The sequence below is a fragment of the Lissotriton vulgaris genome, chromosome 8 (assembly GCF_964263255.1).
Source record: "Lissotriton vulgaris chromosome 8, aLisVul1.2, whole genome shotgun sequence".
Taxonomy (NCBI): Eukaryota; Metazoa; Chordata; class Amphibia; order Caudata; family Salamandridae; genus Lissotriton; species Lissotriton vulgaris.
In genome coordinates this window covers 713,409,154-713,424,774 of record NC_141696.1, presented here as the reverse complement: position 1 = coordinate 713,424,774, position 15,621 = coordinate 713,409,154, and the positions used below count along the sequence as shown (strand labels likewise).

The window sequence follows — 15,621 nt, the reverse complement described above, 5'->3', positions numbered from 1 at the left end:
TTTTTTATATATATATATATATATATATATATATATATATATATATATATATATATATATATATATATATATATATATATATATATATATATATATATATATATATATATATATATATATATATATATATATATATATATATTCACTGAAAAAACCATAGGTTATAGACCATATATAGTTAGGAATTAGCATTTACAAAACCTTGAAAATTCACTGAAAAAAACCATAGGTTATAAACCATATATAGTTAGGGATTCGCATTTACAAAACCTTATTTTACTCACACAAAACCATTGAAATTCGCATATATAGTTAGTTGCACTAACTATATATCGCGCACCCGCAATCCACTGCTGATGATGTCACATAATACATCATTCATGACATGGTCAGTGACATCACTGATGACATCACCGATGACATCATCCAGTGACTGTATGTTTCTGTAAAGTTAAAATATGTCTTATATATTTAAGAATGAGTGGATGTATAAGTGTCTGGATGAAGGATTTAGTAGGTGCATGACTGACTGTATGAGAGAGTGATTAAATGTGTCTCCCTGAGTGCATGGGTTAGTGACTAAATTGTCTTAATGTGTGCATCATTATATCTGTTGTTCTGTAAACTGCTGCATGTGTTGATCAGTAGCTATATGAGTAACTATATGGGTTATTGATTGGTTGCCCAAGTATTTGTATGGGAGAGTGAGTGTGTGTGTGTGGGTGGCTGGGAGGTGTGTGACTCTGTGGATAGATGTGTGAACAGTTGATTCACTAGATGTATGGGTTCAAAACTGCATGTGGAAACAGCTGTATGGGTGGTTGACTGTGTGCATGAGTGTATTGGTGAGTGAATGGATATCTCAGTGCTACATGCCAAAGTTAGTACATATGTAAAACACAGTACATGTGAGAGTTGACATATATAAATTACTGTGTATAAGAGCCAGTGAATGTGTGAGTGGCTGCATGGATCATTAAAAACTCGTATCAGTGATTGTATAAGAGAGTAAATATGTGTTAGAATATGTTTGAATAAGTAAGGTGTGTATAACTGTATAGTTGAGGAAATGGAGGTGTGATTGATTCTTTGCATGACTGACTAGGTGTATGAGTAACTCCATGGATGAGTGACAATCTGTGAGTGTCTGTTTACACTGAGTGTATCTAAGGTTATATTAGAGTCTGAAGAGGTTCATCATATTATCACATGAATGATGTCATCAGTGATGTTGTCAGTGATGTCATTTGAGTTGTCATCAGTGATGTCATCGGTGATGTCACTGACCATGTCATGAATGATGTAATATGTGACATCATCAGCAGTGGATTGTGGGTGCGCGATATATAGTTAGTGCAACTAACTATATATGCGAATTTCAATGGTTTTGTGTGAGTAAAATAAGGTTTTGCAAATGCGAATCCCTAACTATATATGGTTTATAACCTATGGTCTTTTCATATATATATATATATATATATATATATATATATATATATATATATATATATATATATATATATAGTTGTTGCTCTTAATCACCGTTGGAAGGGTTAGAATGCCTGCTTACATAGTGACGCAGGTTATTTCATAGTTGTACGCACAGCTCAGAAAAGTATGCACAGAGGCAGTGTATTGCAGGGGATAGGGTGTGGCATATCGGCCAGAACTGTTGACTTTGGAACTGGGGAACCACGTTCTAGTTTCAGAAATTGCTGCTGTGGTTCTGGGTAAATCACCTAATTTCCCCGTGCCTAAAAACGAGGCAGTGCCCTTTAGTAGTGTAACTGGTGCTGATTCAAAGTGACCCAGTACCCTTGGAGCGAGCTCGCGCTAGATAAAACGGCAAAGAAAACATTTTGCCGCAGGGCAAAATAAATAGTTAGAGGGATTACAAAATAAATAGTTAGAGGGATCGTTGCCCTCATATTCTGCAAGTTGAGCATATGCATTTAACACGACAAACCCTGCTTGGCAAGTTGGGAGACCTTGAAAGCCGCTCCGAATTAAAACGTTGGTGGGCTTCAGTGAAGGAGGCTTGTTGAGTTCGGCTGGAATTTACAAGTGCGGCTCTATTCATTTTATTTTTTTTGTCCTTACATGCCCGAGGAATCTAATTTCCAATTTCTTTATCACTCAGGTTTTGAGAAGAAGCATGAAGAAGGAAAAGGTATTCGGTGCAATGTCTGAAAAACCTCGCTCTACTGGTGTGGTGGAAAACCGCCAATAAAGTTCAGCCCTGACCTTGGTTGGCACCGCTGTTTATGCCAGCCTGCCAGGGAATACGCATAATAACTAGATAGTAGCTCTAGCGGAAGTAGAGATAGCCTCCAAGGAAACTCTGGAGGCGCACAGTATCAAAGGGAGGCAGCCTGCTAGCAGTGAACACTGAAGAATAGTTGTGGACAATTTGATAAAATATTTAAAAATGAGTTTGGGTCATTTCAGGAAATCACACTGCAGTGAACCAAGCATTTTTCCTTTCCTCATTAATATGTCTAACCCTTCTCAACAACAGTTCTTTGAGTAAGAATAATGGAAACAGTGCAGACTAGTTTATTATCGTCATTTATTTAAATTGTATCACCACGTATAGTTTGCATATCATTTTTAAAAACACCCCCATACTTTTCTTTCACCTCTCTAAGGGACCGTGATAAGAGAGCCAGTATGTGGGGTATTTATTACTATTATTTTTATTAGTAGTAGTATTGTTGTTGTTATTTATTTGCGGTATTTAAGATAGCATAAACTAATCTCCAGGGAGCAGCAAAGCACCTTTCATTGAACATTATCAGGAACTGGCAAGAATGCACTGGAGCTTCGAAGCCCAACAGGACAGTGGTGGTAGGCCATTAACAAAGAAGGTTCTGGGAGGCAGGAGAAATTATGAGACGCAACGGATATGTGGTGTTGGTTAAAGGAGAAATGAGGGTTGTGGCATCGACAGTGCTCAGTTTTGTGTGTTTGACGCTTTGGAAAATGCCTTAAAAACGTTTCCAAAAAGTTTAAAAAAATGATCATCTAAGGCAAATGTACTCGTTATATATTGTAAGTGTCTTGTTACCTTTCAAAAGCTTTTACAGAATCACCTTACACCACATCAGACCATTCTTTTTTACATCTAGCCTATAGGGAGCTTTATCAACTTCAACAGCCTTATTTTCTTTAAATCATAAGAACAATACATACATATGTATATATACAGACATAAAGGAACTTTCGGCCAGCCTACTTCACCCAGTGGACTGTTTAGTTGTCATCCATATTTTGCTATCGCCTACCATACCATACAGCATGGGGCAGTGGGCGAGCCCAATTCAGTCATTGGCTGCCTTGCACAGTGGGTGACAGCATTTTGCTTAATCACATGTGCAGAACCACCTCAAAAGGAGAGGGCTTCCCTGCCAGGGCTGGTGTGTCTGTGCCACTCCTTAATTGTTCCATTTCTATTTATTTCCAGGCATTTTTTCCATATTCCACACATTTAGAAAAAGTAAATACAAATTGGGTGCTTGTCAAAGCTTAACTTGCTGGTTTTGACAATGCTTGTTTATTATTTCCTGTTACTTTTAGCTAGTCATTTGTTTGTTTTCTATTATCTTCTGTGTGCCTTCCTTTATCAAGTCCAGCTACAGAGTAAAGAAGCATGGTTTTAATAAACTCATTTTTACAATTAGCATACATGATTTATTTATTTATAAAGTTTTATATAGCGCACACATGACCCACGAGGGCTTTACAATACACTGTTATCAAACATTAAATGATTGGAGTAATATACATACATTCGAAATGCGACATTCAATACAAAAGAGGTAGGCAGTGGTATATGGATATCATAAGTGCCTGATAGTAATCAAAGAGTTAAAGTCTTGGGATGTGAATTTGTTCATTAGAAGCATTTTTACTCCTTTTTTGAAGGAGGTAAAAGAAGAGATTCTGCGTAGATCTGGAGGTAAGGAGTTCCAAATCTTCAGTGCGATACCTGAAAATGCTCTGCAACCAGTTCTATTTTTGTTGAAGGATTGTAGTTTTAATAGTAGTGAGCTTGCGCTTCACGATTGTCTGCATCCTCCCGACTGATCTAGCTTTTGTGCTAAGTAACTGGGGGTGTTGCTATGCAGGGCTTTATGGGTCTTGCAGGTGATCTTAAGTTGTATTCTCGCCTCGTAGGGTAGCCAGTTCAGAACTTTCAAGGCCTGAGAAATGTGGTTATTTCTTTTAGTTCCCGAGACCAGTCTGGCCGCAGCGTTAAGCGATGCCCTCAGCGGGGCCAGCTTGTATTTGGGAAGACCGCAAAGAGTGGTGCTTTCATAGTCCAATGTTGGTAACACTAGCGCTTGTACCACCATTTTTAAGTTGGTCTGTGGGAGGAAGGGTTTAAGTTTCCTTAGGATACTCATCTGATGATTAGCTCCCTTGGTGGCATTATTGATTTGCGCCTGCATATTTAAGTGTTTGTCTAAGATGACTCCCAGAGATTTTGCGGAGTCAATGATGTGGGGAGCGCAGTCAAAGGAAGTTGGATGCTGCAGCCATAGGTGTGTGATTGGGGGGAGATGAGAAGGAATTCAGTTTTCCTGGTGTTAAGCATGAGGTGGTTGCCATTGAGCCAACTTTGAGTATTATGTAGAATAGCGTTGGCGGAGATGAAGTCATCTGGAGAGGAGATTTTCAGCGCGGTTGCCAGGGGTTCCATGAGTAGATTAAAAAGAATAGGAGATAGTGCTGAGCCTTGTGGAACCCCTAGGGTGACCATGGAGGGTTGAGAAAGTGATTGCTTCATCTTGATTTTTTGGGTTCTGTTATTTAGGATTTGCTATTTAGATCATTGCGGAATGTTAACATTTACATTTCACAGAGGAATTGGGTGATGCTTTTCAGAACTAGTCACACTTTTATTTCACTTTACTAGGACTATAGACAGTGCTAAATTCATAGATTTTGGCAATTTATACTTCAATACGTCTGTGAATTGAAGAACAATACATTTGTGTGAGCATGAGCCTTCAATTGCAGCTACTATTTCTTTCAAATAAAAAATAAACTCCAATTCAGTTTTCTATTTCAAATGTAGAGCTGATTGCCTAAATGATGCAGACATAGCATTGGATATTGAGTAAGGAAAACATATTCTGCATGTACATGTTTTTAATACTCTACAAACTTCTATTTTAGATAGCACAATCTTTATTTTACCTTCAACAGACTTGATAACTTTGTTTAAAATGAATTGTGAGCAGTCTATTTGCCAATAGTATAATAATCTCGCCTCCCTGTTCTTAATATATTTCCTCGTGTAAAAAATGAAGCTCTCCGTCCATAGGCATAAAGGAAGATGATTCAACCTTTTCCTGGTCTTTAGGAGAGATTTTGTATCTACTTCTGTTCTAAGGTCTCCAAATGTCCGTTGTGCTTTCCCCTAAGCATGTCACACTTATTCAAGTATAAATTCCTTTTTTTTCATAAGTAACAAAATGGTATAAAGTAACACCACTACCTTAAGAGCATGATATACACTTTGATGACATTCAGAGTTTGTTTCAGTTGGAGTTATAAGGCTTCATTTTTAAATAAACAGTAAATAAACAGTAATTTTTATTGATTTGGTCATCCTCCTTAAATACCAATTCCAGAGAGACATTTGCATGATCTGACATTATAATTTCACCAACCTCATCCTCACTATATCATAGAATAAGATCATAGAAATTAGAAGGTAGTAAATTCTTGAATGTGTAATATGTCTTGAAGTACAGAAGGTACATTATTTTTTCTTTTGGTAGAAAAGTCTGGAATTACCTTGCAGTGAAACTGGAAAATAAGCTCTTTATTTGGATTACAAATAAGTATTCAACCATCCCATGACTCTGAAATAAAATGTTGTGCTAGATTGAACTCTCTAACAAAATACTTGTTTTGTTTGAATATATTCTGATGGTCTTAAAAAGTGTTTTGAAAAGATCATATGGCATAGCCGATACCTAAACCAATTTTGATCCGCTTTATTTCCCCTACTAATAAAGCATATCTCCCATCTCTATGTTTAAACTCATGTAATATAATTTAGGAAGTACTTAGAAAGACATGCATACAGTAGCTTATCAACAAACAGCCATTTCCTATAACAGAAAAAAAACAACACAAAGTGTGAGATTAGTTCAACTACCTAGAAATTAAATGCCGGTAGAAGATAACCAGCATTTGTAAAACCAGTAGGTCTATATTTAACACACTAATGTGCTAATAACTGGCATGTGTTGATGTCCACAGACTAGTCACAGAAAGAGACAGGTTTCACAGAGGCTGGCACAAATAGTATGTGTGCCTCTGCTTTCATGCATTCACACATTTGAACCAGACCTACGGGCAAAGCCAATTGGTATAGTATATAAGTAAAAAGGTGAAATCGCTTTTATTTTTGTACACTGAAACAGAATAAAAATAAACATGCATTAACAGGTTTTAAATTATCACCTCTGTTTAAATGAACCAGAATCAGAAAACAGATTTTGCTAAATATTTTGAGTCTTCATCTCAAGAATTCATTGAGGTTTCTCAGCATTTCAAATCCTCAGTGCCCAACAGGGAGAATGGTGAGCGACATACTATTGTGACGGGGAGGAGTGAGCAGTATGATCTGAGCAGTAGCCTGCCAGTAAGGGCGTACAGACACTAGGCACCCTCACTCTGTCTGTGAGGAGTTCCCTGCCAGAAGGGGAAAGCTGTGATAAGGGAGAGGAGCCACTAGGGCATGCTCACTGTGTGAACAACACTCCAGCAGGAATATGCCTCTTGGCCCTACATCCCGTTACCCTGCATGTTGTTACAATCCAGTCGTTTCAACAACCGCATTGTAACAACATATATCGTTACCCCGCAAGTCGTAACAACGACTTGCGGAGAGGGGTGCTGGATGTTGAAATAGTATATTTTAATATTCCAACTCCAGACTGTGCGGACAGTAAGGAAGGTGTTGGATTTTAAATCCAACACCTCCTCCCCCCCCCCCCCCCCCCCCCACAAGTCGTTGTTACGACTTGCGGGGTAATGGTATGCATTGTTACAATGCGGTCATTGTAACAACCACATTGTAACAACATGCAGGGTGATGGATGCGGGGTCAAGGTTGTTTACCCTCCAGCAGCAGTTGAGCAGCACCCTGGCAGAAGGGGAGATCTGTGGCAGGAGAGAGTATCTGTGGGGTGTGATCATTATGTACTCAGCACCATGTCAGCAGTGGAGAGGAGCTGCTGACGGTGTCCCAGCAGCGGACAAGAGCTGAGCAGGGCAATGTTTGAACAGCTGCCCAGGGAATGAGATGGCCTGACACCCAGGGGGCTTCCGACTGCCCCTTTACCTCCTTGCCCCCAAATGTCTTGTGAAATTACAGTTTTATTAAATTGATTTCACAAAAATTCAGGGGGGAGGTAGTCATCTTGGAGTCAACCTATCACAATCTGGAAAATATAACACAAATAGGCAGACATTTTAAAGTCAGGCTCCCACATGAGTCCGGACTTAAACATGAAATACAAGCCTTCTGCAGTAAAAAAGAAAACGATTGCTTCCTGAATGTAATGCATGCAGGACCTAAATAATTTAAAGTGTGATGATTCGGTGCACCTTTCTAATGCAAAATACTTACTCATGACATGCAGTCACTTTCTAATAGGATTAATGCTACACTAATGATGTGAGAAGAATACTCCACTGGGGCAGAGGCAAAGCCCACTCTATGTATATTTTAAAGAATTGCTAACAATAGGTTTGCAATACAGCTGAAGCTACCATTAACCAGACCAGAAAATGCCAATGACATTTATGATTTCCTAACCCAAAACTCTTTTGTACAACCTAACATGGATTAAAAGAAGGAATCAAAGAGCTTATTATTGCAACCCCCCAGGAAATACAAAATATAATTTCAATTATTTCAATATGATTTTTGTTCTATATCTATTAAATAATAGTAATAAGTGGAATTCTAAAATAAAATGATCTTACTACATTGAAATCTCTTGCTTGGACTGCACAAAATTCAAAGCCTAGAGAAATGAACATTGACAAGTTTCCTTTAAATGTTGCTTTAACTGTTCCTGGCTAATGTTGCAATTCAACTTTGAATGAAGCCATATTTCTTTGTGTATGAATTGGAGAGTACTTGAACTATATATAGACCCCATGGTCTGCAGCATTGTTAATTTCCTTTGTCGACAAACCTATGAAAATGGACAGAACAGTTGTTTCTCATGAGATGCATGAGAAGACATACCAGAGAATCACACTTTTGTGCATTATGATCAAATGTGTCACCACACAATGAACTAACCATGGTGCAGAGATGACTGGTCACCAGCAGCTTCATAAAGCCTATCAAATGAAAGTTCCAAAAAAAGGAGAAGCTTTTTCCCTTTCACCTTCCTGAAGAGACAGAGATAGATGGAGACCCCTGCTATTTTTCGTTTTTAAGGATACTGCTTTTTGGAACTCTCTTACTTATGTTTTAGGAACCATCCTTTTGGATCCTATTTGTGGACTATATCAATGATTTTAATGATTTTACCTGCCATACTTGTCTAGTGAGCTACCAGATTTTCTTTTTTACCCTTTAGCTTATGTCTAAAGACTTGCCCGAACACGACATTAAACTTGAGCATTTTTGCCCTGATTCTTTAGATCTTTTTGAATCCTGTTAACAGGGAAAATCATCTTGCTGCCTTCAATGGTAGGACTCTGTAACTCTATAAACCACCATCTTCTGGATTAGAACTTCTGACTAAATGTGTGGGTTCATACTACATGCTGCAGGATTCTTGACTTACATGGTTAAAAGACTGCTCATAAGCATATCTTTTGGATCATTAATACAATAACTCAACTTTTAAATTGCCTGAGCCCATTATTGTGCCTCTGTGTTCTTTTCCTGAAACTGTACTATAGCCTTATAGCCCGCCATAGCAGGCTATACCGGCTATTAAAGGCCCGCTCCAGCATTAAAGGCCACTCCCGAAGGTGAGGGCCTTTAACAAGGGAGCAGGACTTTAATAGCCAGTATACCCCAGTTACGAAGGGCTATAAGGCTATTAGAACATTCGGCCACTAGAGGGCAGACGGTTCTAACAAATAAAACAAAAGCCTCTCGGAACCCAAGGGGGTTTAAATCCCCTCAGGCTCCGAGAGGCCTTTGTGAAAACAACATTGGAATGTTGCTTTGCGGCCTTTACCGGCCCGTAGAAGCATGACGCACTTTGTGTTCAATGCAGTGCTCCACATTTCAATGTTCTAATAATAGTTTAATTCTAAAGTTGTAATAGGGACATCTATAGATTGCTTATTGTGGGTAGTGAAATCGAATTGCAATTTTGACTTGTGAGTTGGCCACTAATTAATGGTCCTTGTTAGGTGGCTGACAGCTCTGGATATCTTAGTGTCTCACCCCTCACTACAAATGAGATTCATCAGACGACCAGTGCCCTTGTGGGTATAGATAAAATATTTGTGTGATAGGTAGCAGAATGTTTCCATGGCCCCAATGCTGAGGCTAAAGTAATAAGAGGAAAAGGGCTTCCCTGGACCGGGTGCCAGCTCTCAGAGCCATTCCTAAGCCAGTGCAACGCTCTTGCCTTAGTGGGCCTGCTATATTCTTCGCACACCTGGGACCAAATTCACAAAGGGCCTTGGCACTCGTGGCAGAGGTCCCGCAGTCTTGGTGGGGGGCAGCTCTCATGGCTGGACCTCTGCAATGAGAAACTGCAATGCCGAAGGCCTGCCAAAAGTGGGGCCTATGTCACGACTGCGGGGCCTCAGCTACGAGTGTGGAGGCCTGTGAATCGAGTCCAGATCAAGGGAGAGATTTGCCTTTCGCCTCAATTCCAGACCTCAAGTTTGTACATACGCCAGGGCCCTCCACCACCTGATGGACCGGATGCATGGGTAGTCACGAGGTAGGTCAGACCACAGGTTATGTGGCCTAACCGCCGAAGAATGGAGTGGGGGGCCCTGGTGTTACTAGGACTGAGCAGGCTCAAGGCACTGTGTGTTCAGGGTAAAGTGCTAACCTTAGTGCCATTCATCTAGCAAGCACACCTTTCAGGGAGGAGGGCGCCTAGAGCCCACTCCATTGGTCGAAACCAGCCAAATCTGTTACAACCCACCAGTGTTGCCACTCAGAACCTTTGCTGGACATCCACCAACTGGGAAGCATGTAGGATTAAACAGGATCGCTATGGTCGGACAGAAGCTAGATTAGCACACAGCTGCCATTCTGCTCTCCAGCCCGAATGTCGGGTGTTGTGTTTTCCCATTCTCTCCCTATGCCCTCCATGAACCACTCTTGTTCGTTGGAGAAAAGAAGACATACTCAATTGCTGACTTCCTCTTGAATTTCGAGAGAGAGCTGCCACCTCCAAGCCAATGGCAACATGGCTTACAAGTGATCCAGCACCATGGGACTAAATTGTTACTCTCTTCATGATTCATCATGGTAACCTTGGAAACATCTTGCATGTGTTTGTATCTGACACTGCACCTTATTCTCCTCGACGCATGGACAGCAAATTAGATTGACTTATGCAGAATCACTGTGTTTTTAAGACATGTTTTATAACCTCGAGTTATAGGGGCAGATGTATCAAAATACCTATTTGCGATTCTCAAATAGCAATTTTTTGAGAATCGCTATTTGAGAATTGCAAAATGGTATGTATATAAAAAATCGCAATTTTGTAGCGATTTCTTAAAATTCCTTAATTGCGATTAGCAAATTGCTAATCGCAATTAAGAAATAATTTCCCATTCATTTTTATGGGCCAGGAGGTTATTCTCAATTTGCGATTCGCAATTTGAGAATCGCAAATTGAAAATAATTTCAAAGGTGCAAGGGTGTCATAAGGATTTACATGTATGTGCACCATATGGCACCTTCACAAATGCCAAAAATTGCATTTGTGAAAGAAATCGCAAATTACCACCAACTTGAAGTTGGTGGTAATTTGCGATTTCTTAAGGAGAAATCACAATAATTGAATGCTTGATGCATAGCATTTAAGGAATCGCAATTTGTAATTCCTTAAATGCTTACGCAAAATTAAGGAATCACAAATTTTTCGATTCCTTAATTTTGCTATGCAATTTCCTTCGTACATAGCGCTTAGCAAATTTTTAGTCGCAAACGCTTCTTTTTTGCGAATCGCAGGGGTTGCGACTAAAAATTGCTTTGATACATCTGCCCCATAATGTTTACTTTGTTCCTATAAAAGATTTTGCAAACTCTGTGGTTTCTTCCATACTATCCATTGTTGTTTTGCATACTCATAAATGTGTTTTCTTCTTACATTTAGGTAGCCTTTCGGTTCTGCTGAGATCAAAATGGGGCCCAATGAAAGAACCTACGATAAAGTTCTACACTAAGCAAATCCTAGAGGGCCTGAAATATCTCCACGAGAACCAAATTGTACATAGAGACATAAAGGTTAGCAAAGTCTTCAAATATGTATATAAATATGATGTGTGTGTGTGTGTGTTTGAATTATTCGAAATGGTTATGTATTATTGACCTTTTAACTCTGTCAGTGTGCTCACAGTCTTTATGCTAGGATCAAATGGCCATGATAAACCTTCTAAGGGCTCTAATATTAAGTGCTGAAGAGGTACTATGGCTGACATGAAAGGAAAAACATTGCACATGACGCAACTGGAGTTTTCAGGAATCATTCAGGAGTCACACTCTGTAAGATTGTTTTTTTTTTTTTAAGTTTCAAAAACCTTTATTAGTTACCGCACAAGCAACACAGCTGTTTGCCTACAACCATGGGACCGGCAGCATGTAATAAACTGATTTTCCCTTGAATAACACAGCCTTTGAGCCAACGTCCCGGGGGCCCGGCATCAAGTCAGAATTACGTATGTCCAGGTTAATCAACTTGTGCTTAAAATGAACGATATAAAATGCTATTTGCAATGTAAAACACATAGTTACCAATATATGAACAACCCCCGTCCCACTTTGCCAAGTAACTAAGTCATAAGTCCTAGATCTAGATTGATTTCATCCACCTGAGAATACCTGCCACAAGTTCCGTACATCAACAGCCTTAGAGTCCCACCCCACAACAATCATAGGGAGACATCAATTGGATCAAATCAAGCATTGCATGGTAATTGCCAGAACCAAATATCTATCTGCGGAAAACTACTCACCATGCCAATCTGTATGAAGGTCAGAGCCCCCTTGTCCCAACCAGGTCACAAAGGGCGCCCACACATCTAAGGGTCTAGATCTGCTGGGCAGTAATTCCCAATAAGTCGACAATTGATCTTTACAATATATGACCGTATTTATCCAACCCGCCACAGTAGGCTGATGCAATTTTTTCCAATGCAATGCTACCTGACGTTTGGCGAGTAACAGCAACATGGATGCCCGCTTATGGGAGGTACCAGGTACATCCAGGACAAAGCCCAGGAGCGCCACGAGCGGAACAGCTTGCAAATGTGTGCCTATAATGTTGCCTATGTGTCTAATGATTTCCGACCAGTAGTCCGCTATCGGACTGCAAAGCCATGCTAAATGAAGAAATGAAGCCTCCAGCGCCCCACATCTCCAACAATTCGCATCCTGCTGCAGGCCCATACGATGCAACTATTTAGGTGTACGATAAGTTCTATGTAAGTAATTAAAGTGTATATGTCGTAACCTATAATTTGGTGATACATTTTCCAATTGAGAACAGCAGAATTGCCACTGTTTTCTGTGATCGTAATATCACCTTCCCTTTTCCACTCAGCTTTCGACGTACTTAACATCATGGGGGATGACTAATGTTAGGTTATAAATTCATGTAATCAGTTTCCGAAATATTTTCCAGCAACGGCAGTGTGGCCGGAACGCTTGGGAACTCAGTATATCTCGCCATGCACGCCGCCAGTAGCTGGTAATATAACAGCATGCCAGAAGCTGAGGGTGTATCTGGCTCACACATCTTCTGAAGAGACAAGAACTCGTCATCTGGGTATAAGTCCCGTTCCACCATTAGGCCGCACCTCCTAGCGCATTCAGTGACAGCTTTGTCCGTTAATGGACCGAGTAGCGGATTCCCTCCCAGTGGCATAGACGGTGCTTATAGTTCTTTATGACCTGCCCACTTTGCTATATTTCTCCACGCTCATCGTTTTGTTTCGACCGTATTTATGTCAGAGTGAGACCGTTTATATGGGTGGGTGCAGTGATATCTAGTTCTATAGCCACGTGTGGTTGATATGGGGTCGGATGTTGTCAGTAAGGCAGATACTGTGCTTGTGCACTGTAGGCATAAAGCTCAAAATCTGAGGCCTCTAGGCCGCCCTGGGAAAATGGAAGAGTCAGTAGCTTCCAGGAAACTTGGGGTTGTCTACCCGCCCAAACTAATTCAAGTAACCCCATTCGGAGTCGTTTAAAGAAGTGTGTGTTGGATGTATGACATCACAACGCATGCTTTTACATCGCATGCTTTTACATCGTAAGTTTTACAACGCATGCCTTTACAACGCATAGTGTTGAGGGGTGCTGGATAGTGCTGGATAGTGAATAGTTTATAGATGGCAAACCAAGTGCACTCACTCCCCGCCCCAAAGCATGCTTCAACAAGAGGCCCCCTTACCAATTAAACTCCGGAGTCTCGCTTGATTTTCCGCAGTGCGTATGTTTATTAAAAATTAACATCACAGGTCAATTACCTCATTGACCGCATTCTTTAATTAAAGTCCAAATTACTTTTCATATCACATCATTAAAAATTCACTCTTATCTACAAAATTAGTCTTTTACCGCCCATTCTCCAATGGGCATTTGGTTTAACTTCAGGGCTGCGCCAGCAGGCCACAACCCAGATAGCCTGCTCTCTTTTCGTTAACCCCCTTTTGGTCAACAGAGCCGCAGGTGAATTATAAGCCCCCACTTGGGCAACCAGCGGCTTCCAGGGTAGGGCTGGAGAAGCTAAGGCCACCAGCAGGTCAGCCTCAACTCTCCCGCCAGCCCCGGAGTCCATGATGATTTCTAAAAGCCTGTTCAAAGGTGGAAACTGTCACTGGACAAGAAGTTCCCGTGTTATTCTTGTCCGGAAACCCCGCTCTTGACCTGCTGAAATACCTAGCTTTTGGGGTTGGGTGGGTGGGTGTCCACTTCACGGAGGTCCGACTCCTCGGCTGGCCAGCAAACAAAGAGGGGTTCTTAAAATGGACGATGGCTTTTAAGCCTCGCGCCCTGAGAGCACTTCCGGGTCAACAATAAGCCCCGGTCCTATTGGGCTACCACGATTCCCCTTCCGGGTCGGCTGACCCGGAAGGGGAACATCTAACGTGGCACTTTGTTTACCACTAACGGCGCCACTCCCCGAAGGGGGGTGGCGCCGTGCATAGATGGCAAACCAAGTGCACTCACTCCCCGCCCCAAAGCATGCTTCAACAAGAGGCCCCCCTTACCAATTAAACTCCGGAGTCTCGCTTGATTTTCCGCAGTGCGTATGTTTATTAAAAATTAACATCACAGGTCAATTACCTCATTGACCGCATTCTTTAATTAAAGTCCAAATTACTTTTCATATCACATCATTAAAAATTCACTCTTATCTACAAAATTAGTCTTTTACCGCCCATTCTCCAATGGGCATTTGGTTTAACTTCAGGGCTGCGCCAGCAGGCCACAACCCAGATAGCCTGCTCTCTTTTCGTTAACCCCCTTTTGGTCAACAGAGCCGCAGGTGAATTATAAGCCCCCACTTGGGCAACCAGCGGCTTCCAGGGTAGGGCTGGAGAAGCTAAGGCCACCAGCAGGTCAGCCTCAACTCTCCCGCCAGCCCCGGAGTCCATGATGATTTCTAAAAGCCTGTTCAAAGGTGGAAACTGTCACTGGACAAGAAGTTCCCGTGTTATTCTTGTCCGGAAACCCCGCCACAGGGCGAGGCGCTTACTGGCGGACTCGACCTCCCCCCGCGCTCAAGAGTTTCGGAGATAGCTCCTAGGATTGTTTCTAAGAATATCATGTTGCCCGCCTCTGAAAGGTGTACACCATCCTCCGCATACAATTCCAGCCTGGAAATTTGTATCAATTTGTGACGGATCGTTCTGATACTAGACTTCCGCAAGATCTCCGCCACCGATTGATTTAGCCTCCGCACCGATTTATTCACCGCTTTCCTGGGTGCATTCCGCGGCCATACTAACCTTGGGATAACTTCAGACCACAGCAGCCTAGCCTCGGGCAAGATATTTTTTACAGCTGCTAGGGTCGAAAACAAGAACTCTTTAACACCTCTCCTTCCTGCCGGGATCATGTCGTTGCCCCCACAGTGCAACACAAATATATCTGGGGAAGGCATGCCTCTGGCCAAAGCCGCCTTTAAATCCTTAGGAACGTCAGCTAGGAGTTGCCCGCCTACTCCCACCCAATGATGATCACATCCTTGCACCATGTGCACCCTTTGTTCGAGCGTCTCCTTGAAGATCGCTCCAGCCCTGCGAATGAAGGAATGACCGCACCAACATATTTGGACCCTCTTAGGTGAGTTACCTACGGTAAACATGAAGACAGACGATGAGAACGATGGGAGGTAAAATAATCATACAGCTGTTAAAGTAATT

General features: G+C 41.4%; 1 protein-coding gene across 4 annotated transcripts in view; it reads left to right on the top strand.

Annotated features, from left to right (window-relative positions):
• MAP3K15 (mitogen-activated protein kinase kinase kinase 15) overlaps window positions 1-15,621 on the top strand; it is a 1,281,486-nt gene that overhangs the window by 921,427 nt on the left and 344,438 nt on the right. For all 4 annotated transcript variants that reach the window (XM_086934586.1, XM_086934588.1, XM_086934587.1 and 1 more), the window contains exon 17: window positions 11,346-11,476. In XM_086934586.1, the coding sequence (XP_086790712.1) occupies window positions 11,346-11,476 (131 nt within the window). The remainder of the gene's footprint in view (window positions 1-11,345; window positions 11,477-15,621) is intronic.